Source organism: Micropterus salmoides, unplaced genomic scaffold, assembly GCF_014851395.1.
Source record: "Micropterus salmoides isolate LMB-PRFRI ecotype aquatic unplaced genomic scaffold, ASM1485139v1 Ms_hic_scaffold_5, whole genome shotgun sequence".
Taxonomy (NCBI): domain Eukaryota; kingdom Metazoa; phylum Chordata; class Actinopteri; order Centrarchiformes; family Centrarchidae; genus Micropterus; species Micropterus salmoides.
Window position 1 is genome coordinate 30,263,578 of NW_024044237.1, and position 24,719 is coordinate 30,288,296.

The 24,719-nt window shown below is 37.8% G+C and overlaps 1 protein-coding gene across 1 annotated transcript; it reads left to right on the plus strand.

Moving 5' to 3' along the window:
* Positions 1–3,851: 3,851 nt before the first annotated feature.
* LOC119888919 (catechol O-methyltransferase-like) lies at positions 3,852–6,987 on the plus strand. The gene is made up of 3 exons (XM_038699712.1): positions 3,852–4,136; positions 5,516–5,712; positions 5,805–6,987. Exons 1-3 carry the CDS (start codon positions 3,881–3,883, stop codon positions 6,141–6,143), a joined length of 792 nt encoding a protein of 263 aa, XP_038555640.1. The 5' UTR covers positions 3,852–3,880; the 3' UTR covers positions 6,144–6,987.
* The last annotated feature ends 17,732 nt before the right edge of the window (positions 6,988–24,719 follow it).

Consider the following 24,719-nt stretch of genomic DNA (forward strand, 5'->3'; position numbering starts at 1 on the left):
TAAGAGAAGGTAACGTAACGTTACGTTAACATTAGCAATTCACCTCCAGGCTACGCTACTTTAAAACTTTCAACGTAAAGTAGCCAACGTTAAAAGCCCAATGTCGTGCCTGTCCTGTGGCTAATCGTTGTTATTTCATCTTTTAAGTTATGTTAGTTAATGGCTAATGATTAACTTACACTGGAGTCACATAACTTAGCGTGTTGTTTCTCAAACATTAGTAACTTAAGGTTAAAAGCTAACGTTATATACAGGCTATGGTTAAAAGGTAACCAACCCCTGTAATTTAGGTTGTTTCACAACACTGAACATAATCTTAGCCTACCATTTCCAGATCCTCCAAAGACTCACTTGTCCAACACAAATGAAAAAATATTGCAATGGCCTGCACAATTCAAATGTTATTTGTTTGTTTTTTTGTTTGTTTTTCAAGTTGCAACTCAACACCAAATGAAACCGGAAAGTGAATATGCTTCTTTATTTTGGCGGTACAAGATTGATTATTTGCTGGATTTGTATAATTAACTAAAATATGAACTCATTAAATAAGTTAATAAAGATAAGAGAGACGGACATACACTCTACATATGCCACTAAATGTTTGTTTGGCTGAACAAAACTAAGTTATGAGAACTATGAAACTTAGAAATTTGTTAATAAAAAAATATTTGTTAATGTAGGCCTACAGCCCAAAATGTTTTGCTACTGGGTGGATTTGTATGGAACTTGGAAATGTCTTTGAAAGGGAGTAGTCTGCAAAGGTTTGGTTATGTTCACATTTAAGAAAACATCACCCATGACTTGCAAGGCAACCCAGTATCATAAATGGTTGTGAATGAATGTGAATAAAAACTTTATGCTATTTATTTCCATTTATAGGCTACTTTGTTTGCGTTTGTCTTTTGTCAGCCATTCTAACTAATGTCTTTATCTAGACTTGTAATGACGCTTCTTACGGTTATTACTGCCCATTGGTTTCCACTCCTCCAGCCATTTTTTAAGTTTCTTATTTTGGTTGCAAAACAGTTTTGCTTCCGGTTTTAATCTAGCTGTTCGTGGCTAACTTGACGCAGCTAGACTGACAGTACTTGCACACCGCAGTATGATACGCTTTAGTGGCCGAAAATACACAGAGCAGCACCGCTTCACCAGCAGCCAATGAGGGCAGCAACACACTGGGGATCCTACACCCACTTTCACTATATGGGGCAACTGTGAGAGCAAAGAGTTCACTGATTTAGAGCAAAGGCACCTAAAAGGGCCAACTCTGTCCTCCAGTCATCAATCATTATGAGGCAATTAACAGTTAAGACAATTATACCATATAGGCTGGTAAAGGTTTTAATCTTTGTTATTGAATCTATTCTCGTATCACTTGCATCATTTTGATTCTTGTCCAAATTATAGTTTTCTGTGATTTGTTAGTCAACCCATTTCACCTCGGTTTCCATCCACCAGGCCTATACAAAAAGATTAACAATGAAATTGTTGATGTGAAAATCTGTAGAGCCCATCTGCAGCATTTTAAAGATAGCGCTAGACTGAATTAGAAAATTGCTCTATAATAGTATATATATATATAGTTATAGTAAATTCATATACAAATCAGTTATATCTTAGCTGTCAGGTTTGTTGTCAAGGCTATAGTGAGGGACATAATAAATTGTGTTGCTAATTTTTGCTTTAGAAATGCTAATGCTTCAACACAGACAAATGCTCAATAGGATCATCTAGCTGGCAACAAAACATGAGCATGTTTGCACGTGAACCTGAGGAAACATTGTTCTGTAATCTCTGATCTGCATCTTAAATTGGAATTTGATATCTCACCAGCTTCCCACCTGTAAACACGATCAGTTTTGTTTAATGGAATGCACAATCAGGCCACATGTACAGCGGTGTTTTGCCCATGTCTTTTTAAAGACATTAACTGTATTGAAAGTGAAACACATTCATTCACACATTGTTCAATGAAATGATAACACAGAATGATAAGGGAGATTTCTCAAAATGAAAGGTCACGCACAGTTTCAGCATTTTTAAGCACTATACAAAACAAAGTTATTCCTTTATGAAACTATATTGTATACCGAAGGAGCCCCCAAGGTTAGATGATAGCAATCAAGACTTTTCCAGGACCTGCATTCAATGTGGTATCCACAGACTTTGTGATATTTTTACATCTTTGCTGACCTCCTGTGGAACAATGCTGCAGTACTGAAAAGCATTAGGAGGAGCTTCCCAGGCAGGCATACTGTGTGCTCATTTATAATGTGTGGGTGGGTGTATTCCCTCTCCACTCCTTTCTTCTGTTCCTCAGGCTTCTATTTCCTGGATACCAAAAATAGTTTTGTGTGGTTTTCTTTCATGTGAACTTTGTCCCACAATATCTGTGTCAAAGAGAATATCTTTTTGAGTTTTTCTGTATCAGCTCGCTGTTTTCATTATTCTGCTCACCTTCTTGACAGTTCCATCTGTGTTTGACAGGAGGCACTCTTAACCTGGACAGGCAACAGGGCAGTTTGGCAAGTATAACACCTCTACTCCCAATATAATAGTACTTCTGTCTCAAGGTTTAATGTCCTTGTTAAAATTTGAATTTTCTTTGTAAAAACTCATTTAATAAGTTACAAGAAAATCCAGGATATTTTTTTTTTACAATTTTAAACTACAACTTTTGTTCCAAGAGACAGTAGCCTAGAAATCAAGCCTAGAAAAACAAAAATGACTAAGATTAAAACCTGGAAGGGTTTTAATAAAAAAAATAAAAACTAATTAAAAACTTATTAATATTAATTATATGTATCTCTAATTCTTAACAGAAAGGGTCTATCTTGAACAGGATTGTTCCATTTTATCATGTGTGGTATGTCACAAAAAGCATTCTTTTTTTTTTATTATTGTATTCAGTGCCTGTAAAGGGAAGTATATTAATGGAACTACAAAGATATGCATTTAGCTCACAAAACAATGTTTTCAGAATCAGAACTAGAACTAAAGTTGTTTTACACAAATCTAATTCATATTTTTTGGTTGGACTCTTGAAGCATGGCTGAGTGTCTGCAGGTTTTTGTTCCAGTTTAACAGCAGATTTACTTAGTTAAAGCACTTGCTGTATTATTTGATTGTAAGTTAAACATACATACTCTCTGCGTTTCAGTTTGACATCCCCTTTAATGATTTAGCAATTGAAACATTTTTAGAGGCTCAGGCCTCTAAAAACAGACACAATATGATACAGAAGTACCATATTGTGTCTGCAGGGGGTGCCAGAGGCCAGTGTATTTTTGTTAAAATCGCTGCCAGTTTAAGAATACAAATCATGTATCGCTCTTTAATGTTGACGATAATTATAAGACCGTGTCTTTTGGTGATTTTGCACTTTAAATAAAACTTGATTGATTGATTGATTGATTGATGAATGAGTATCACACAGGCAGTTTGACTATTTTAGCTGTTCCTCTCCAGCAATAGTAATGACGGCTTGTCATAATAACTGGAGAAACGCATATAGTGTCCCCAAATGCTATCAAATGCTACCATTTCAAAATCAAGTGAAGTTAACTGTGAAACAGGGAAAAGTCAACTCTTCCATGTGAACATACAGAATTTGTTCTGTACAATTGTGTTTTTCTCTAAATTACCTCTTAACCAACATACAATCAGAGAAAACGACTGTTCATGTCTGTCTAAATAATTTGCTGAAAATATGGGTGGTTTCTGAACTTTTGATTTATTTTCTTTCCCAAATTATAAGCCAAGACCAGGAACTCATGAGCAAAATCAAAATTAGAATAACAAAATCTAAGTGAGTCTAAATGTGTCACTTTTTCCTTTCATCTGCAGGTTCTGACTCCTAGTCTTCCCCACAGTTTTCGAAATGTGGCTCACGGTCGTTTCTGTCCCACTGCTTCCTGCCATCATCATGGTTTCCATTTGTTATCGTGTCAAAGTTGCTATGCTGTGCCATCGAGCTCTGGCCTGGGCACTGAAGCTGGTGCGAGGGAGAGTGTGTGTGAGGAACACCCACGCCTTTGTGTTCTCCAAATGCACCCACGGCAAAGTTGACAGTGTCCTTGAGACCTTTGACCTTTACACTGACACACACCCCTCCCTCAGCATCAGCCCACAGATTGGTCAGTATGCATTAGAATCACTTTATTTACCAAGTGCATTAAGTTAGTGAGTCACAAAATACAAACACAAGTCTTTAATTTAGCATCCAAGTCAAATCTCATGTTTTAATATTGGTTAAAAAAACTAATGGATAAGACTTCTTTGCAGTTGAATCTGGGAATTTGACACTATCTCGAGACAACAAACAGTTAAGATCATTTTCCTGCTTGAATGTGTTTCCAGGAACATGATGCTAAAGTGTAACGGAGTCTTTTTGTTAACATTACACGTCATTTGAAGTTCCTTTATCCAAAGGCTAAAACTTAGAGATCCTGTGGAAGCTACTGAGACCAGCACAGTTTATTGTGTTTGATTCATTGTTACATTGTTGAGTTTGTGAAAAGCGCTATACAAATTCAATTTATTTTTATTATTATTACATGTGGTAGGCAGGTGCACACTGATACATTGGGGCATTTGGGAACTTTGCATCACAGAAATGTTCACAGTGGGAAAGACTTATTGTTTGTAAGTCATTATTAAGACCCCTAGTCAAATCTGGAGTCAACAGAAAAGAGTTGCAAGAGTTTGAAGTTGATTTATTTGTGACTTGAATGTCACTCGGCAACTCGAGGACCTATCTCTGGTGCAGTGACATGAACAACACAGCTGAGAAAGTTTGACTAATATGAGTTCAGGCCAATGCTGACATGGTTTTTGTGATTTCTTTGGTCCTTTTTCTGCTTCTGTAATATACATGGCGTAAACCGAGGTACTTATAGCCTACTTTACTGGAGCTTTTCCATTTTATGCCAGTTGACACTTCTGTTCCACTACAATTCCAGGGAAAATATTGTACCTTTTACTCCACTACATTTATGTGTTTAGTTACTAGTTATTTTGCAGATTCTTAGTAATAATACAACATTTAATAAACAATACGTTAGGATGTGTTATTATGGATAAAGATAAGACTTTATTGACCCCTTGGTGACATTCACAAGCTACCCAGCAGTATACATAGTAAATAATAAGCTCTGCCTTTACCAGCTTTAATGTACACAATAATGCATCACAAATTTTAATCCATTAATGTAATATATATGATTCTGAAATGGGCTATTCTGCTTAATTTGCACTTGCACTTTTTGTACTTTGGCTATTTTGATGCTAATACTTTTGTACTCACTACTACACTAAAAAGTTTAATGCAGGTAGCTACCTAGCTCCACTGCTGAAAATCTCAGATTATTGCTTCAAAAATGTGCAACTCCTGAGATGAACTGTAACACTAGCAATTTAGTATTTTACTCAAGTGTGATTGCATCAACATGACTATACACTTCTGGTCAGAGCCAATATAGAGATGTACCATCCCTGTTCCTGTCATCTCTTTCAGGTGAGGCACTAGATGAAGTGGTGAGGCGTGTCCATCCCTCCCTGGTGTTGGAGCTGGGGATGCATTGTGGCTACAGTTCTGTCAGACTGCTGCGTCTGCTGCCCCCTGCTGGCAGCCTGATCACAGTGGAGCTGGACCCACTCACAGCAGAGCTAGGGGAGGAAATCATACTTGTAGCTGGCTTCAAACACTCCCAGGTAGCCCAGGGAACTCACCACTCATAACAGGAAACCATGATTCAACTAAGGGATCTTAATCCCTTTTCCTGTGCTCTTCTGATTCTTTGCAGTTCCGGGTGTTGACATCTACCTCAGCCGAGGCCATCCCAACACTGCCTACATTTCTTGAGCCTGACCAAGGGACTAGTAAAGGGTTCAATCTGGTGCTGATGGACCATGACCCCCAGAAGTACCTTCCAGACCTGCTAGCTCTGGAGAAATGGGACCTCCTCAGCCCCTCTGGCTGCTTTGTCGTTCTGATCTACAGGAACCAAAGAGCTAAAGATCTCAGAGAAATCCTGGATCATATCAGAGCGAGGCCTGACTGCTACTGCATCAAGTCAGAGCTTCAGTTTATGACAGAGATCTTTTATCAAAAGGAAAGCACAAGGGTAGATGGCAAAATCTAAAGATGTGGGTGTGCGCTTTCAGTTTGTTTGGACTATTTCAACCAATAGTGTTAAATACTTCATCCTCTCTAGTATTACTTGTGGGTCAAAGAATTGGAGGATAAAAAATATGTGTTGAATAAATGATTTTATATATTTTGTCAAGCTGTTGTTGGAAAAACTACTTTCCCCCAAGCAAAGTCAGCATAGTACAGTATATGTAAGCAGTTTGACATCATATATGTATATATAATATGATTATTAGAAATTAGACAACTGATGTGTATCTAAAACAGTAATCCTGCTATAAATTATTATCTGATGATACTGCTAGAAATAAATTACAGTAGAAAAGGAAAGTATGTTTCTTCAGCTTTATCATACATGGCCCCCCAAATGACAAACAACAATTAAACACGATGATTACAATAACAAACAGGTAGAGGAGTTACAAAATACTCCTTACTTAAATACTGCTGTTTGTAATATTTAATACAAAATCACAAAGCTGCTTACACAATCACCTCTGCTCACAACAAAAGAACAAAGAAGAAAAAAAATGGTTAGATGTAGAGCACAGAGTAACCACATGATGGCGATCTCTACATTTTGAAAGGATGGAAACTCTGGCGTTAAACTAGGTTTGAAAAGGCACCTTTAAAGGGAATTGCCATCTATTTTAAGAATGTACCTGTTATTGCTGGACTTCAGGACAGGTCCATACAAACGTGTAAACCTCTTTTCTTTTGCTGCAGACAGTAAAGTTAACCGTTGAAATTTATGTCAATAGTGTCACCACATGTGTCCTGATTTATTCATGATGAGATTGACCACAATGTCGATGTTTACAATTAAAAATAAAGCATTATTAGGGAAATTGCCTCCACTTCCCCCCTTCTTTTTTAAAATGTTTTATTTTTATTTTTTACAAACATCAGTATTCTTACCCTAACTGGCCATAATGTCTAAGATTCAAGATCCAGTGTCTCTGCGAGGTCTGCATCTTCAATGAGGAGAATCAGAGCTGTTGTGGGTAGAAGTCAGATGGAGTTTTCCACATTTGCCACTAATGGCACTGCTGAGTCTTTCAAAACAGATGGGAAGCTATTACATGGTTGTAGAGACAATTTAATGCAGAATTTAAATAAATAATATTTGTGCAAAAACATGATTTAATAATTAAATGCAATATTTTCCAGGAGTTATAGGGGAGGATCTAGACTCAAGGTTACAATTGTTACACAAGATGAATGCTATCATAACTGAAATTATGCAAACTTAGAGAGCTTAATGCAGTTAAAGAGGTGGAAAAAGAGAGCCAGGGGATGTACTGTAAATTGTCAACTACTATAAATTAGTTACAGAGGTTATGTAATACATGGTCAGGGATGAGAACTTTTTAAATCCATCCAGTTTAACTGTTCACTGTGAATGTCTCCACAGAGCAGAACAGGTAATGGAGCTGGCAACATTTGAGGATGCATGAATACTTTATAATCTCTTACATGGATCATTATTTGCACTGCAGGGGAAGTGGTGCTTGCATTTGCTGAACATAGGAAATAACACAGTAAAGTAGACTAAAGGCATATGGGTTATTGTCTGCTCCCCAACTGGCAATACTGCATCTGTTATTGAGAACTACAGAAGCTTAAACACCCAACTGATTAGTGTACAAAGTCAGTGTCATAATCAGTATCAAATATAACTACTCTAATTCCAAATTAAGACATGTACCATTTGGAAAAAGATAACGCCCACTCTGAGGAAGTGATTGCCTGCATGAAAATCAAAGTACTGAATATTAGTATCGCTAATTAGCAATCTGGAGCATTTTACTTAGAATAGCAACATTCAGGGTGGGTGTAATCATCTGTGAGGACCTTTTTTCATTCCATTAAAAGGAATTTGCAATTTGTGTTTGGAATGAAAGAACTCATGTCTTGATTCAAGTCTTTGGATTCTGTTTTATAGCAGAGTTTGCTGCCTTTGTATGTATTTACTGCAAGTTTCTCAACTAACTAACAAATGTACACCAGTTTTTCAATAATGAACTGATATTCCCATTTAATAAAGACAAACAACATAGGATAATTTGGAATAAAATCAATAACACAGAATAATTTGACTAAACGCTCCTTATTGTACCCACAAGTGAAACGAAAAGCAGGAATATCTATTGGTTGCAGGGTTTATACTCATCCTCAGCCCATATTTTCTGTACTAGTCACACTGGTGGACTTAATACAAATCTACAAATGTATTTTGTATTTCTGTGAACCAGTCATGCTGTTTTTCATGTTGATGGTCACATAGTTGGCTGTATTTGCCTTCAATAGACCGTAATACCGATACTATATAAATATATATGTATGTATAGCCTTTTTGATAGTAGCAGTTACTCTGACAATAATACAATAAGTTTAGCAGTACACAGAATGTCTCCAAATGGCCAGTGTGTGATATGTAATTAAACAAAGTAGAACAATTTTAATGATTGTTCATTAGCTACCAGCCCAGATAATCTCCCGCAACACTCGTGTTAGAGCCAAGATGTGGTCAATTTCTCAGCTGTCAGATTTAATTTAACATGTCCTTGCCCTCCTTTCAGAGTACCACTAGTCTACACAATGTTCAACCAAATGTAAACATCATGCTCTATGACCGACACAACCTTTGCCCCTTCCTGCAAGTTCCCTAAAAATTCCTATTTTAATGGGTTAAATTTCTGGGTTCCTCCTTCATCAGGCTATGAACTTACTCTCTGTGCTATGGAGGCTGGAGAACTGAGGTAAACACAGCTTTCAATTATAAATCAAACTCTAAAAGAGCCATGCTTCACTGCCCTTGGGCTCTGTGTACAAAGGCCCAGCTTTCAAACACCCCACATTGCACTACCAAGAACTTACGGACAGCTATTCACGGGGATAAATTCACTACAGAAACTTTTGTGAGTATCAAAGTTAATGCAGAGAATGTTGTGCTTATGTTTTGTATGTGTTGGCTGCTATTCCATCTATGATTCTATAATACACTTTAAGCAGAGGTTTGACAGTAGTGTTGCCGGATTTTTGTCATAGTATTTTTATTTGTATTGATTTACATAATTTGTGATAAATGTGATACTATATACATCACCTTATTATTATTTCATGCAGAGCACAGCATTGTGAGAAAAACAAATATATATATAAATAAAATATAAATATATTAAAAGAAAAATTGTACATTTTACCTGCTGAAGCAATACCATGTTACTGTAACTTTCACACCCTTCTAATTTTATTAGAGAGGAAACAAGTACTCCAAATTGAATAACATAATACATTGTTTGTCACTGCAGTCTGCAAATTAAATAAGTGTTTTCTGATCCAACAACCCTACCGGCAGGGTGGCATTGTTTGTCACTTCCTTCCAAAATGTTTAAACAAACAAACATTATTCATATGACTATTTTTCTGATCTTATGGTTAAGGTTTAATTCACTTCAGACACACACATGACTTGGTTATTGTTAGGGAGCAAGTAACATAAGAAAATATGCTCGTTTTGGTTAAAGAAATATAGTAAGCCTAATCTCCATGACAAAGGAGCAAACTCCATCTGCTGATGAAGATAGTGAGACATTTGAAAGCTCTGGAGAAAAGCTATTAGGTGGGCCTTTTCTTAAAGTCAAGTTGTAATCAACATTGAAGTGTTGGGCAGTACTGTAATATTATTACTTTTCCAAGTAACTAGTAGTGACTAATTACTTTTCTAAAACAGTAGCCTCATATTATTCCAGTTACTAATCCAAGTAACGCTGTGTTACTGAACGCACCATCCTTCACGTGAATGCGCGACTGTGCAGCAGGTCAACGGCACCGGACTTTGTTGTTCATGTCCGCTGATAGCCAAAAAATAAAGGAAGAAAGGAGAACGAGGGAGAGAGGTGTTCTTTCCACTGCTGTGAGTAGCTACTGCCATAACTGTGTCACCGTCTGAGATGCAAAGAACATTGTCGTCTATTGTAAACTCTGTGCGACCAGCAAAAAGCTTTCAGCCGCGAACATTTCTACATTTAAATTATTGAAGCATCTGTTGAAACATCACAGCGATGTGAAACTTACAGAATGAAACTAAAGCTTGATTTATACTCCTGGGTAGGGTCGCACGTGCGTAGCCAGGCATTTATACTTGTGCGTCCGTCAATCTGCAATTACACCCCCAAACGCCAGTGGGCAGTAGCGCTACAGCGTCCACTATGTTGACTTTTACTGGCCGAGCAGGCTAACTTCCGTTTTAACCCTCCGCTTACGTGAATGGGGGTAAAATTGTGAACGTGCGGCTGGTGTAGCAGTTTCAAATGTTATCGACCTAATGAATCACATTTTGATAGTGAAATGAGTCATTTCGCTCCAGTTGTGGCGGTCAAATTTATTGATCCACTGTGTTACAGCCGCCGTTTTGGCCGCTAGTAAAAGTTACTTCAAAGCACGGGCACTTCCTGTTGGCTCGGAGGCATTGCGAGGCTGCCCAGCCGACCAATCACAGAGCTTACGGTCCGTGTCGACTCGACTTGTAGTTACATTTTTGAGGAGGTGCACGTCAGGCTACGGCGTAGCGTAGGGGGCTACGCAGAGGCTACGCCATCGATTTGACGCAGAAGCATAAATTGCACTTAAGGCAACTACTGCAAGTAATGCTTAGACTCGTAGGGAGAGGGTGGCGTTAATGTAATGTTTTGTGCTCTTATAAACAGGCTACTGTGAAAAATATCATTTGTAGAGACAAACCCACAGAGAATTATCACCTGACTCCAGTTCCCCTCAGCTTTATGGAGTGTTTTAGTGTCTTTGAACTAATTGGTTTAGTTTACTGGCCCGTGCCTGTTTTAGGGGCAGCAGGCAGCTGTTTTCAGTAAAGAATTTTGACATATCCACTGCACACCACCTGCTCAGCACCAAACAGCAGACAGACAAAGTTAGCGACAAGCTTGAAAACGTAGTGGTGCATTTATCAGCTTATGAGCCAGATATTTCCCTCGAGAGTTGGTGGAGACCAAAACAGAGCTAAAAAAATATTGGGATTACATTTGCCAGGTGGACAGATTGTTATGTTAAAATTGTTGCATTGTTAATGTAAAAATATTTATCATAGCTGCTTTAAGATTAGTATACATAGTCTTAGTTAAAAGAAACCAACTTTATTGGTAGGAAAGGAGATGTGAACAGCAGTTTCCTGGATCATAGTAACATAGCATTACTTCCATGATTGCTCCTGACAGACAAGTCATAATATACACAGCCACTAGGTTCTTGTCAGGTAATTGCCATAATTGCAAAAAAAGCCATTTAGGCAATTGAACAACCAATGTGAGCTGTCATTTTGTGACTTCAGGGAACACACTTTATAAAGTCCCTTGAGTTTCGAAAACCCAGAAACCCAAATTTCACAGGTACAAATAATGTGTAGCTCTTGCAGTGTGAAATGAACATAACTCAACCACAATTTTATTTTGTGATCAGTGGAAACAAAGACTATTTGTGAGGAGCTCCACTGTGTCAAACATGTGTGGGGCATTTTCTTTACAATGCACAATGTTTGGAGAAAATAGGACTTTTTACTGTCATTTTTAAATTTTATGGATCTCATTGAGCTATTATGTTGTTCTTTGTAATCTGAATCATCTCTCAGTTATGGAAATTTACTATGTCTGATAGCAGCATAAACACTTGTTTACAGAAAAGTCATTTTAAATTCACACTGTGTTTCTTCTGTGGCAGTGAAGGAACAAAGCATTCCCCTCTGCATCTGGTTCATCAACTGGAGTGGTCAGAGCAAAAGGAGAAAGGAGACTCTTGATGGCCTCTCCAGAGACCAAGACTTCTATATTTGGTACGCTGTGAAAGTCTGTGACCCCTCCACCCACACACACACTTCTGAGTTGTGTGTAATGATGCTGTGACTTCACATTTGACTGCTGTCACATGAAAATCTTGCTTCTCCAACATGTCATCTTTTCAAGAGTAAGACTGTCTGCTGCATACTTTTGAGATATTGCAGTTGTTTATAAAATACTTTATTAAGCTTGGTTTGTTACTGTTTTCCTACCTGTATGCACGTCACTGCAGTATGCAGCATGTGTCTATATAACACATCCTCATACCTAGACATCCAAATTGGTCCATTGTCAATTGTCCCAAAACAACATACATGACTGTTACTTAATGACATATATGACTGTTGGAAAGTACCAGTCCAGCAACAGGCGTAGCGGATGTTAAGTACGTAGTAGTAAGTCACATGACGTTAAACAAGTGGTTTTCATAGTGAAAAATTTGCAGTTTGATTAGGTTTAGGCAACAACAACAACAACTACTTTGTTAGGTTTAGGTAAAGATTGTGGTTTGGGTTAAAATAAGTGTGTTACGTGATTCTCGTAAGTCATATAGCTTAACTTAACTTTAAATAAGTTAACGTTGACTTAATTTCACACATGCAAACTTCTGTCTTCCTGGTTAAAGTCATGTGTTTATTTATGTTCTCATTCTTTATACTAAGTTGCCTGACTTCTACCTTTGCTGCCGTCATATGGCCACTAAAGGTTGCGGTCCTACAATAAATGTAAATATGAGTCATAGTAAAGTACTGCACAAACCACCTATACAGCAGTTTTTAAATGAAGCTATTGATCATTTCACGTTATGTAACATTTATTGTGCGATTTAATATCTTTAATTGGATGTACTCACATGTCCTGTCCCTACCACCTCCATTCATTCACACTTATTTCTCAGTTTCAAATTATTAATGGTAAAATGTTTACATTGTCTCTAGTGTGTTAATATGCTACTGGCAAGAGATTCTTTGAAGAATAAGATGCTTAATTACAGATTACAATGATTAAATAATAGCATAAAGATGGTTTATAAACAGAGTTGCTGAGAGATACAGAGAATTAACATACTTCACTTTCACTTAAACACACTTAATAATAAAGGAAGGTTCAACTAAGCCATTATCAAATTGAGGAGGTCTGTTTTGATGAGTGTAAGCTATTGAAAAATGAAAATGCGTAAGTTCGCTCTTTTAATCTGTGGAGGGATCTGACAATGAGAAGTGACTCTACCACCTGCCTCTGACCCAGACTTCAACCTACACACACACACACACACACACACACACACACACACACCCTCCCTGTGGAAAGAGAGAAGATTGAGAGAAAACAGACCTCCCACTGTGAGGCTGCAGCCTCTCACAATGTACTTTCTCTGCTCCAGGTTGAAGAGACATCCTACGCTTAAGATTTTTATTTTCAGGGAGTAGCAAGACATGCTGTCCATGTCTCATACTTCAGCACTATCATGGAGCTGAGGGAAAATTGGACAAGCTTTACGACTGACCCCAGAAATTTTCATTATGATATGAAATGACACTATGGCTTCATTAGAAATACAAATATAGAGTATCTTGTGGTGCTGTTTAGAGCTTTTGCTGATTTGTTTCATCATTACAGTATGCACTCGTAAAGTTCGTAAGAGTTCAGCATTGTATAAAGTGAATGGTGAAAAATATTAATTATTGAAACGGATTATGAATTACAAAATGACTCAGTGCCTCTAGCTTTCAAATTCAAAAATACATATTTGAATGTATGTTTATGCTGTAACAACAGAATATTTGACTGAAATCAAGTCCTTTATGGACCAAACACGTATACATTAAGAAATTAGTGTGAGCAATGGTGTACGTTGAACTAATCTGTGCAGCTGATCTGCTGTTAACATTATCATTTTTGTACAGAGTAGTAGTTTTCATACCCCACCCCCTGCACATGTCCTGTCTATCAAGTTTGAAATATACACAAAAAATGCCCGATATAATCTTAGCAGCAACCTTTATAAATATGACCGAAACATTGAGAAATTCTATAGCCAATGTTAGCTGTAACAGCATGCATTAAACATGTTAGCTTGACGTTACCTATAAACTCTCCTAAATGCAAGCTAAAAGCTAAGACTAGCTACTTGATATGATATAGCCAAAAAACAGGGGCATTCCTAACTGTGTGTTCAGACAGAAGGCGGATTTTAGAAGTGGCTTGTTTGCATGTAAAATCAATGAAAATATGGAATTAGACATAGATTCTCATGGGCAAATTTCTAACTAGGTAGAGAGTAGCTCTAGCAAGTTTTTTTTTTTGGTTTGTCCTTCACTGACAATGATCCATATTATTCAAGTTATTATGTGAGATTTACTTTTACTGTAATAAGAGGAATTTCTACTTTTCGTTTCATGCTGTGATGCCTTTTCAAATTCCAAAAGTAACTGTCCTAGTCATTGTTTGAATATTCCTATAATTTATTACGCCATATAATCATGACAAGAAGCAAAGGGAGTTTGCCCAGCCAATTTCTGGTGTGACTTGGCCCAAGTAGCAGAGAGAAAGACAGAGATATAGGACATAAAGAGATGGTCAATGAGGGAGGTGGAGGGGGACTACTCTTGGTGAAGAGATGGATCAAGTGCAATTACTTCAATAAACGTACAATGACAGGACACCTGATTATCATTGACCTTTGATGTATTATTCAGGCAATTGCTTGGCCCACCAGATTCGAAAAATACATTTTGTGCATACTGTGTGCGTATGTGTGTGTGCCTCTGAATGCATGTAGCCGAATGTTCGTTCTTTTGTTCAGTATGGATTGGACTTGGCTGTTTTATTAATGGATCAATTGTGTTTCTGCATCATCAACCTCTGAAAGCCCACTAAGGGTGTATTGATTTCAGCACAAAATACACACAAAAAGATGGGTTGGATTCATTGATCTATAAGTTTCCAGGCAAATAAGGAACAAATAGCCACAAAAAAGTTTAGGTGAGCAGAGGAAGAAGATTACTTGACTAATATGTACAGTGCATATTCTCCATCACCTACAGAATCTCACAAAAGTCAGTACACCCCTCACATTTTTGTAAATATTTGATTATATCTTTTCATTTGACAACACTGTGCTCAGATGCTCTGGAGGCCGTCTCTACCCTGCACCGGCAGGTAGCCCTTCTCTCAGGTCTGTTACTGCTGCTCCAACACAACACTCGGCAGCTCACACACTCCATCCTCAGTCCGCACGCAGTGTTGAAGCAGATTCTGCTCAGTCCTGCTCTGGAACCCCACAACCGGCATATCCTCGTCCCCTTTTCTCCCCAACCACACTAATAATTGGTGACTCCATAACCAGAAACATCCGTTTCTTTAACGCTACCACTCACTGCCACCACAGCTGACATTTTAAAAAAACTCCAGGACCTAACGCCATCGCTCCCGTCCTCCATCACAAGAGTGATAGTCCATGTGGGAACAAATGACACAGCTCTTCAGCAGTCTGAGCTGATAAAATCTGATTTTAACCGTCTTTTTAACTTTTTAAAGCAGTGTGGAAAGTCAGTTTTTATATCTGGTCCCATTCCCACAGTTGGTCGCGGTGCTGGCTGCTTCAGTAGACTCCTTGGCCTCCATGACCAGTCTGCCTGCAGGGCTCACGGTGTGTGTTATGTAACTTGGTTTTTACCCTGGGTGTCAGCATTTCCTCTGTGGAATTGGTGGACATGACCATATCTGACCACAGATGTATTGTTTTTAGCTGCGATTTGCCTGTTACTCATGCCGCCTCACCAAGCTTCGTGTGTTCTCGCATCTTTAATGAACAAAGTGTTTCAAAGTTTTGCGCATTCTTTCAGAGCCAAAGCCAACACCTGTCTGATTCCAACACCAACAATCTGGTCGATCACTTCAATCATGTCTGCTTGTTGTCACTAAATATTACTGCTCCTCTAAAGGTTAGGCCTACGTCTAAAGCTAGTAAGCAACCCTGGATAAATGACAGCATTCGCAGCCTAAAAAGGGAATGCAGGAAAGCAGAGCGCAGATGGAATAAATCCAGTCTCCAAGTCCATTACCTCAGTCTGAAGGATTTATTAATTAACTACAATAACATGGTTAAGGATGCGAGAACACACTATTGTTCTGAACACATTACTACACATAAACACAATCCCAGGTTTCTGTTTAAGACTGTGGATCAGCTGGTAAACCCAACCCCTCCTTGTGCCTCAGCTGGAAGTAATGATGACTGTGAATTGTTTTTATCTTATTTTACCAATAAGGTGGTGTCAATCAGAGCCTCTATTACCCCTGCGGCCTCTAACTCAGAGGTCCCTCACCAGCAGCAAGAGAGTTTTAACCAGTTTTATCCCATCGACTTGTCTGAGCTTTTAAAAACACTATCACAAATGAGAGTGTCCTCCAGCCCACTTGATGTAATACCTACAAAGTTTTTACTGAAAGTAATAGATTCTGTTGGGCCCCATTTGATCTCTGTTTTTAACAGCTCTCTATCTACTGGTTGTGTCCCTGATTATTTTAAAACGGCTTGCGTGAACCCACTTTTAAAGAAACCTGGTTTAGATCCCTCCCTCCCACAAAATTTGTGTATGTGCTCTGTCCTGGTACTCCTGGACCTTAGCGCTGCTTTTGACACCATTGATCACAACATCATGTTAGACAGACTGAGGCACTGGGTGGGGATCTCTGGTACGGCCCTAGAATGGTTTTCATCCTACCTGTCAAAAAGGAAGTTTTGCGTGTCTGTAAACAACTATGTCTCCTCATTCTGTCCAGTTAAATATGGTGTGTCTCAGGGGTCGGTCTTAGGACCCATTTTGTTTTCCTTGTATCTGCTTCCCCTTGGACATATTATCCATAAACATGGTATTTATTTTTATATTTATGCTGATGACACACAAATGTACCATGGAGAACTATGGAGCCACATTGAGTGACTACCTAATTACCAAATTGAAGGGGCTATATGTAGTTTTTAAAAAAATGTAATTAATCACTTTTATATTGCCTGTGTGTGAATCTGTACCATACACACAGTAACAACACCACAGCTAACATCATGGAGTCTGCCAAGAGTATAAAACGACTGGCTCCAAGCACAACATAGACTCCAACACAAACGTAAGAGTAAAAATCAACAATGAAAACTACATATAGCTTCTTTGAAGAAAGGTTAATTCCTCTGAATAATGCAAATTTCCCTCAGAGACTTATATCTAAAAAACATAGGCAATACCTACACATAACCCACACACGCTGCCCCCAGGCAATAATGACCTTATTTCAAAATGGAGAGTAATTCCAACAAACTGCCATGGGTGGAGCTATGGAGCCGCTGAGTTTATTACCCATGAGTCCATTACTACTGAAGTAGCCACAGATATATTAAGCCTTGAAGCAGAGTAAGCATCATGTAATCCATTACTGTTTGTTTTATTTTTATATATATATATAAATAAATTAAATTACAAATACAAATTTAATTTGTATTGTTCTTTCATTTTTGATTGAGGCCATCTCTAAGAATCCCTAATGGCATAAATTCATATACAGGTATCTTGCTTTTACTGTCACTATCCATCCTATTTGCTGTGTATTTTGTGTGATTTCTGTTGAGATTTCAAGCACACAGGCACTAATGACTGCTGTGAATATCTAATGTGATGCACCGGCATGGTCTTTTTCACCTCATTTAAGAATGGAGGACACGTGTTCCCCGATCCCCCTGTGTAGTCCCACGTATTATAAGCTCACATGAGAATAGGAGGCAACATATCTTGTAATCCAAATGGACTATTCATTTGAACACAAAATGAGTTTGGGTCACAGCAGCTGATCAAATCTCAAACAATGGAGCTGCTAGCAAAAAGGTAAGCTAACTGGCTGCTGGCTTTAACTTAGTAAAAAGTAAAGATTTTGTTTCAAAGTGAGTCTTACCAAAAGGTCCATTTAGTACCTGTTTTCTTTCTTATTCTGAAGAATGAAGACTACACTTGTAAAAATAAAAAAAAATGTCTTATCTTTATTTTCACATACCATGTATGATTCCTCAAGATAATCAAATACTTAACACAAAACACTCTTTCCTTCTGATCACAAGTAACCCTAACCAGAACCCTTGACAATATGTTGAGTTGACAATATCTACATATTCGTTCTTATACGTATTGTTAACTAATTTTGTTAATACATTCTAGTGACCACAGAATAATTATTTTGTGATTACCTGAAATCAAAACTTGATAGTTTGATACTTTAGAAAATATTCTTATTTAGTTTCTAAAGGGGCCATAGTTTTCATTGGCCTTTAGCTGTGACGTTTCAGATTGCAACCACTTCCTTTCCAAGTGTGTGATCGTGTGCTCAGACTTATAAACAAGCCAAAACAGAGACCGACACGTAGGAGACGGCATTACACAAAATGCTCGAAACTCAGATAAATTCCCATTGCATTGTTACAGTAACTAATCCATGCTCAGTGTGTGATGATGCTACATTGACTGCATGTAGCCAACATGATATTTTGGTATTAGCTTGCCTGCTGGGTTTTCAATAAAAATTTGCGTATCTTTCACCAGTGTCATATCTTTTCATTCAATATATGCTAGGCTACAGCAAGATGCATGGTAAAGTTTGATTTGTGTCTTTTTTAGTGGAGCTAATTAGCAGAGTTTCAGGAGCAGGACCACACGTTAATCACTCCACTCCCCTTATTTCCATACATACCCATCTAACCCATCATCTCTTCTTTGGTTTTGCATTCTGCCCACCGACCCTCCCTCTCTTCTCTATCTTATTTCCTCATCTCCTTGTTCCTCTCCATGTGGTTATGAGGGGGTCCGTCGTGCCCGGGTGCGATAGCGGATTTTCCATATATAGCTTCCCCACAACACATCGAATAAAGCATCCAGCAAGTGCAAGTCTCGCATTTCTTGTTTTGTTCATCAATAAATGATCTAAACGTATCTGCTGATGGTGTTGTCCTTTCTAGTAACCTGTACAGACATGAGAGTGGGATCAATCCACTCATTAAATTCTCAGCAGGAAAGCAAAAAAGCTGATAAATTTCCTAAAATGTTAAAACATTCCTTTAAGTGAATTAAAAAAAATTATGCAAAAACAATCTCAAACTAAAGGTCAATTTAGAAGCTGTTTTGAAGCTTTCAATTGTATGAGCTTTAGAATTCCAATTTTCCAAGTATTTCTTGTCCACATTGGCTTAAAACCTAAGGTTCAAAGTTCATTCTTGACCTTGAAAACTGCAGTTGAGAAAACAATTTCACCACATGGTCCATTTAGCAGCTGTTGTAGAGCTTTCAGTTGTCCCTTCTGGCCTTTCACACATTCTGTGAAGTCTGATTTGTAGTTGAAAATAAGTGTTCATGCAATTTTGTATTTTGTTCTCCAAGGTTTACAGTGTCCAACAACAAGTGGAGCCTGAAAACACAATTCATGTTTATTGGTGTAAAAAAAACCTTATTATCCTGCAGAATTGGCTGCTGTTGGATGTTTTATTATTTTAGGCTTTATAAGCACAAGTAACTGCTGGTTATCAGATGTCAAAATCCAGGTTTATATACCATAATACAATATTGTATCGTGTGTCCAGTTGCAGAGTTGCAAACACTGTTTGGTACAATAATGTTAGATTTCTTTTTGCAATCTCTCTGCCCCACATTTCATGGCCATTATGCTCTGTAAGTGAGCTGAGAGCAGAGAAGGAAAAACCCTTAAATCCAAAATGTTCCCTTTTTCCACAGATTTATTGTTGTTCTTTGATAGGAAAACAAATGAGTATATGATGTGGACATGGCACTGGGGCATTTAGTGGTTAGAGGTTGTAAATCAAACACTGATTAAATCTGTCTGGGCCAGAGTTGTCCATTTGCCTTGAGTGCAAAACTGACCTGATTTGGATGATTTTCCTGACAGGTCTGTATATCACTGGGGGTGTAACTGCAATGTGGTACATTTCACGCCATTAAAGCTATCCATGGGTCTATTTTACTTCAAAGGTACAGTATCCATGATAGCACTTACTTGAAAAATTCAACTGTAAATGGTGAGCATCAAATTTTGTTGGCTGCATCTTGTCAGCACTTTGAGGTTTGTCTTAAATGTAAAGTGCATTACAAATAAAATGTATTATTATTATTATTATTATTGTCAGAAAATGCTAGCATCTGCTTTCTTCTATGTGGTCTAAAATAATTTTTTCTCTTGCTTAGTTTACGGTTTTTGTAAAACATGGATTTGAATAAGAGAAAGCATCAAATGCTTTGTTCTTTTCTCTTTTGCAGCATTTCATCAGAGAAGTGTTTTTTCTTCCGTTTGAAAAGTCAGACCTGTCAAGTCCAGTTTAAAACAGAATACTTTTTCTCCTGTTTGCCCGCTTGTCTCTACTGCTGGTAGGAGGGTCACCGTGCTGCAGTATCTCAGGTTCCCCTTTAATCAAATAGATGTAGAAATAAAATTAAATGTGTAAATGAATCAAAGCACTTACACTCTGAAAACCATTTTGTGATGTTATTAGTAGATGTCAAACTAGGAACTAGAAGTCATCTATTGCTAAATGTTATATGTAGGCTATATGTAAGTAGTAGTTCTTTTAACTCAAGGTTTCAGAATAAACTCAAAAACAAGGTACTTTTTTAAGGTACTTTATTTGCAACAGCCCTATTTCTGAAGGAGCTCTACTTTTCTACTTCTAACTAGTTATCCAATTATTAAAACAAAGCTGCAGAGGCAAATGTGGATGCTGGGCAGTGGGAGGGAGGATTGAGTGAACATCAACACCAGAATTATTGTACTTGCATTTAATGTGGCTATAATCAACATTCTTATGTTAAAAATGGATCACATAAGTACTTTTATGTAAAACGAGTTGTTTGTAGTAATAAAGCCACAGTTGCAATGAATTGCTGCTAAATAAAAATGCCATATTACCTTAAAAGTGATAATAATGCCAGTGTTAAAAAGTCTGTTGTTGCTATTTAATTAATCTAAACATGAAACATTCTTCGTTAATGATGATGAGAGCTAGAATACCAAAGGGATGAGAGAGGAAAAACATCTTGCCTTGGAATTTCCAGCTGTCTAAGTTTGTGTATAGGTCTAAAACCCTCATTTGTCACCTGCAAAGACATGAATAAAGGTGAAAACCGTTTAATTTCAGAAAATTCAGCTGCCTCAGTCAACAGAATGCAACATTTCTCTTTGTTGCAACCCCCCTTTGTCAATTTAAGGAGGTGAAACATTGTGTTTTCACATAAAAAACTGTGCCTAGTGCAGCTACAGTACAGTGAATCCCAACATAAACCAGGATACAGTTGTTTTGTTGAGTTTAGCCTTCCTGCCACATAGAAAAATAACAAAACAAGTTGTTGTTAGAACTGCAATGTTTTTCTGCATTGGCTTGTAAGCTGTCAACTAAACCATATGCATAGGCCTTTTATAGCTCCTGAAAGAAAATTGTGAAAGTGTGTTAGAGGGCATCTCTATGAATTCAATCTGATGCTCATTGTATAGCAGCTTGTTTAGTATTCACAAAGCATTTGGAATCATACAACACCCTGCCGTCACAAGTAGAAACATGGAGCTTGACTGTGTGTTTCATATTATTCGCATTGCTACACATTATCATATGTTATGTAGCTATTCTTGTCAAGTGCAGACACCATTCTGTGGACATTCAGGAAGACAGAAGCTGGTATAATTAGAACAATCTGCATGCGTGCTGTGGGTTTTGCTCTGTTAGTTCTTAGATTCAAGATGCAAATTGGATCCCACAAAGTCTTAAGAGTCACCTAACGAACCTTTTAATGCAAGCTTTGATTGCATTTCACCTGTCATAAACAGTGATTTGAAAGCCCCTCTATCTGCATTAAATCTCCTTAATGAAGCAAGACAAAAATGCCATGGCCATTAGCACATGGTTTACAATTTTTAATCTGCAGAAGCTCAGTATGTTGTGGCTCATGTGCAGGAGAGAGATTATTCAGAGGGGAAATTGCCATATTTCTTTTAATAATGGTTTTTACATCTGTTGTTTACTACAATAATATGTCATGTGGTACAGCAACATGGAATATCTGGCCTTGTATTTACTGAAATACCCTTTGTATGGTGTGAACCTGTGAATAATGTAGATGAGAAACATTGTCCCAATATAAAATTGTTTTAGGGATAATATTCTAATACAAGCACTGTGATAACCTGGCAATCTGTACAGGATGTACCTGGACAACCCTGTAAAGGTAGGTATAAATAACAGATGCATGAAACATTTTAATACAGTAAGTATTTTGTTAAAAGGAAGGACAAAGGAAGACAAAAAGAATCCTACTTGGTACAGCTTCATATTCAATGGGCAGACATGAAATTAACATTGATCTTCTCATCTAAATCCCAGGAAGAAAGCATCTTTAAGTGTAAGTGTATTTCCTTAAACGTCTAAGACAGGGAAGAGAGTGATTAATCTTAAATGAAAAAACATTTATAAACTAATTGAGTCCATATTTACTCGGCCATGTAAACTTTTTAACATGGATATTTATGACTAAGGAAAACTGTAGTTGCTCCCTAAATTGAGAAGCCAAACAAGTAAAGAAGCTGAACCCCAGCTGTATAGGCTGTAAAAGCATCTTTACATAGTCCAACTGAACTTTTCTGTCAAGTTTTCTTTTTCCTTCCCATCCCTGTGCAGCAGCTGCAAATATCTAGCAGTAACAACAGATGACCTTGTGGGTCTTGCCTCTTGACAGTGTTCTGTGTTTGTCTCTGTGTTATTCTATAAATACGAGATAAGGGCCACGGCAGATCCCATGTGTTGCTGGTGGTAAATTGAGACCTAGCATCAGTGACCCCGCTGTATGCTCAAGAACCTCCACGCCACCACCTACCACTCATGCTGGGTAATTGGTAGCAATGCAGCCACAGAGCGCTAACATCTGCAAAAACTAAAGAGCGGTGAGTGACAGAGTGTTCTTCATGTACCTATATGCACAAAGCTGCACTAGGTAATACCAAATCTAAAAGTGCTAAAGAAAAGAAAATCCTATTTTCATTCATATAGACAACATAAATCCTCCCTGTACCAAAATAAAACTGCGATGTCAGACATGGCTCCCTTTGCAGAGGAAGCGATGAACCATAAACATAAGAGTAAGACGCAAGCTGTCTAAACAGCTGTGAGTGCTCTATTAGAGTGTCCAAACTCATGGACTTGTTCACTCATTCAATGCCCCCAAAAGTTTACTAATGAGCACACTATTGAGATGTCCAACACAATAATTAAGATTTTGCGTCATCACTGACAGGTGTAGAGTCGCACAACTTTATTTTGCATTGTGAGATTGTAGAAATGACTGTCCACACCATGGACATTACTGTTTTTCATTGTGTTTTTTTTATGGGCACTGTAGTGCATACATTTCAATTTGGATGCTGATACAGAAACGTCATAGTGCACTATATTAAATACTAAAGAGTGATTTCAGACACAGTCCTGGTAGCATTTTCCCTCTCATTCCTTTGGTGTCTTAAGCTTTTAAACACTAGTTTTTGGAGATGAATAGTTCACTTACATCATAGTGCATCATATCTAGATTTTTCACTATTTATTACATTTTATCAACATAATGAGGAAACATTTATATTTTCCTGGTAACTAAAGCATGGTTAATGTTTTTATGGTTATGTTAAAGCAACTCAATACATTTAAGACTAGGGACAGATCATAAATATAATCCATGCAGCAATTACATTTCTTAATGTAATTGCTAAATGTATTTAGCAACGGAAAATATTAGTATCTAGATGTATTGTAGTGGTGACAGGGTTGGCCATTTGGAAACATCACAGCTGCTAAAGGTAGTTTTGAATAGGGGTTTAAAATAATACTGCATAATGAGACAATAAGCAAACATTATATATGAGGGTTTTGTACTATGTCTCTGCATGCTCTCTCAGACAAAGAATTAGCAAGGCATTCAAACATTTGTGAAGAAAATTTGAAAAATTAAAAACATTCTCCCATCATAATTGAGCCTTTCAGCGCTCCCTTGCATTCCATTTTCATCAATCAATAGTTAATATCTTCCTTTGGATCTCCATTTTCTTTTGAGTTCAGCAACTTTTTTACATTCAATTAACATGACCCTCAAAAGAATATGTCCTCCGCTGTGACTCCGTTCACTTCCATCCTTTCTGAATGCCATTTCCACCCATGGAAGAGGTGACACAATGAACAGCCCCAGGTATGTTTTTCACCCCTCCAGAACAGGGGGAGGGTGTGAGTGAATGTGTGTGTGTGTGTGTGTGTGTGTGTGTGTGTGTGTGTGTGTGTTGGGGGTGGGGGGGTGGGGGGGCAGTATCCCCAGGGAGGGCAGCAGAAATCCAAGGGAACAAAAACACATCCATATTTGGCAGGACTTTTGTCTCCCCTGACAGCTGAGTGTACCAAGGGGGGCCCACAATAATGAATTGGATTAAATGTGAAAGTAAGAAAGCATGGCTCCTCAAAGGCCAGAATGAGGGGAGAGGTGCAGGGGGGATCAGTTGGGGTGGAAGGTATGCTAATGTGTGTACAGTTTTAACACTGAAGTGGCTCAAGGATGCATTTTTAAAAAGTTGGCAAAACATTAGCAATATAATATTAATAATAATAATATCCCTATTTTTATGATTGTCAAATGAACTTTCTA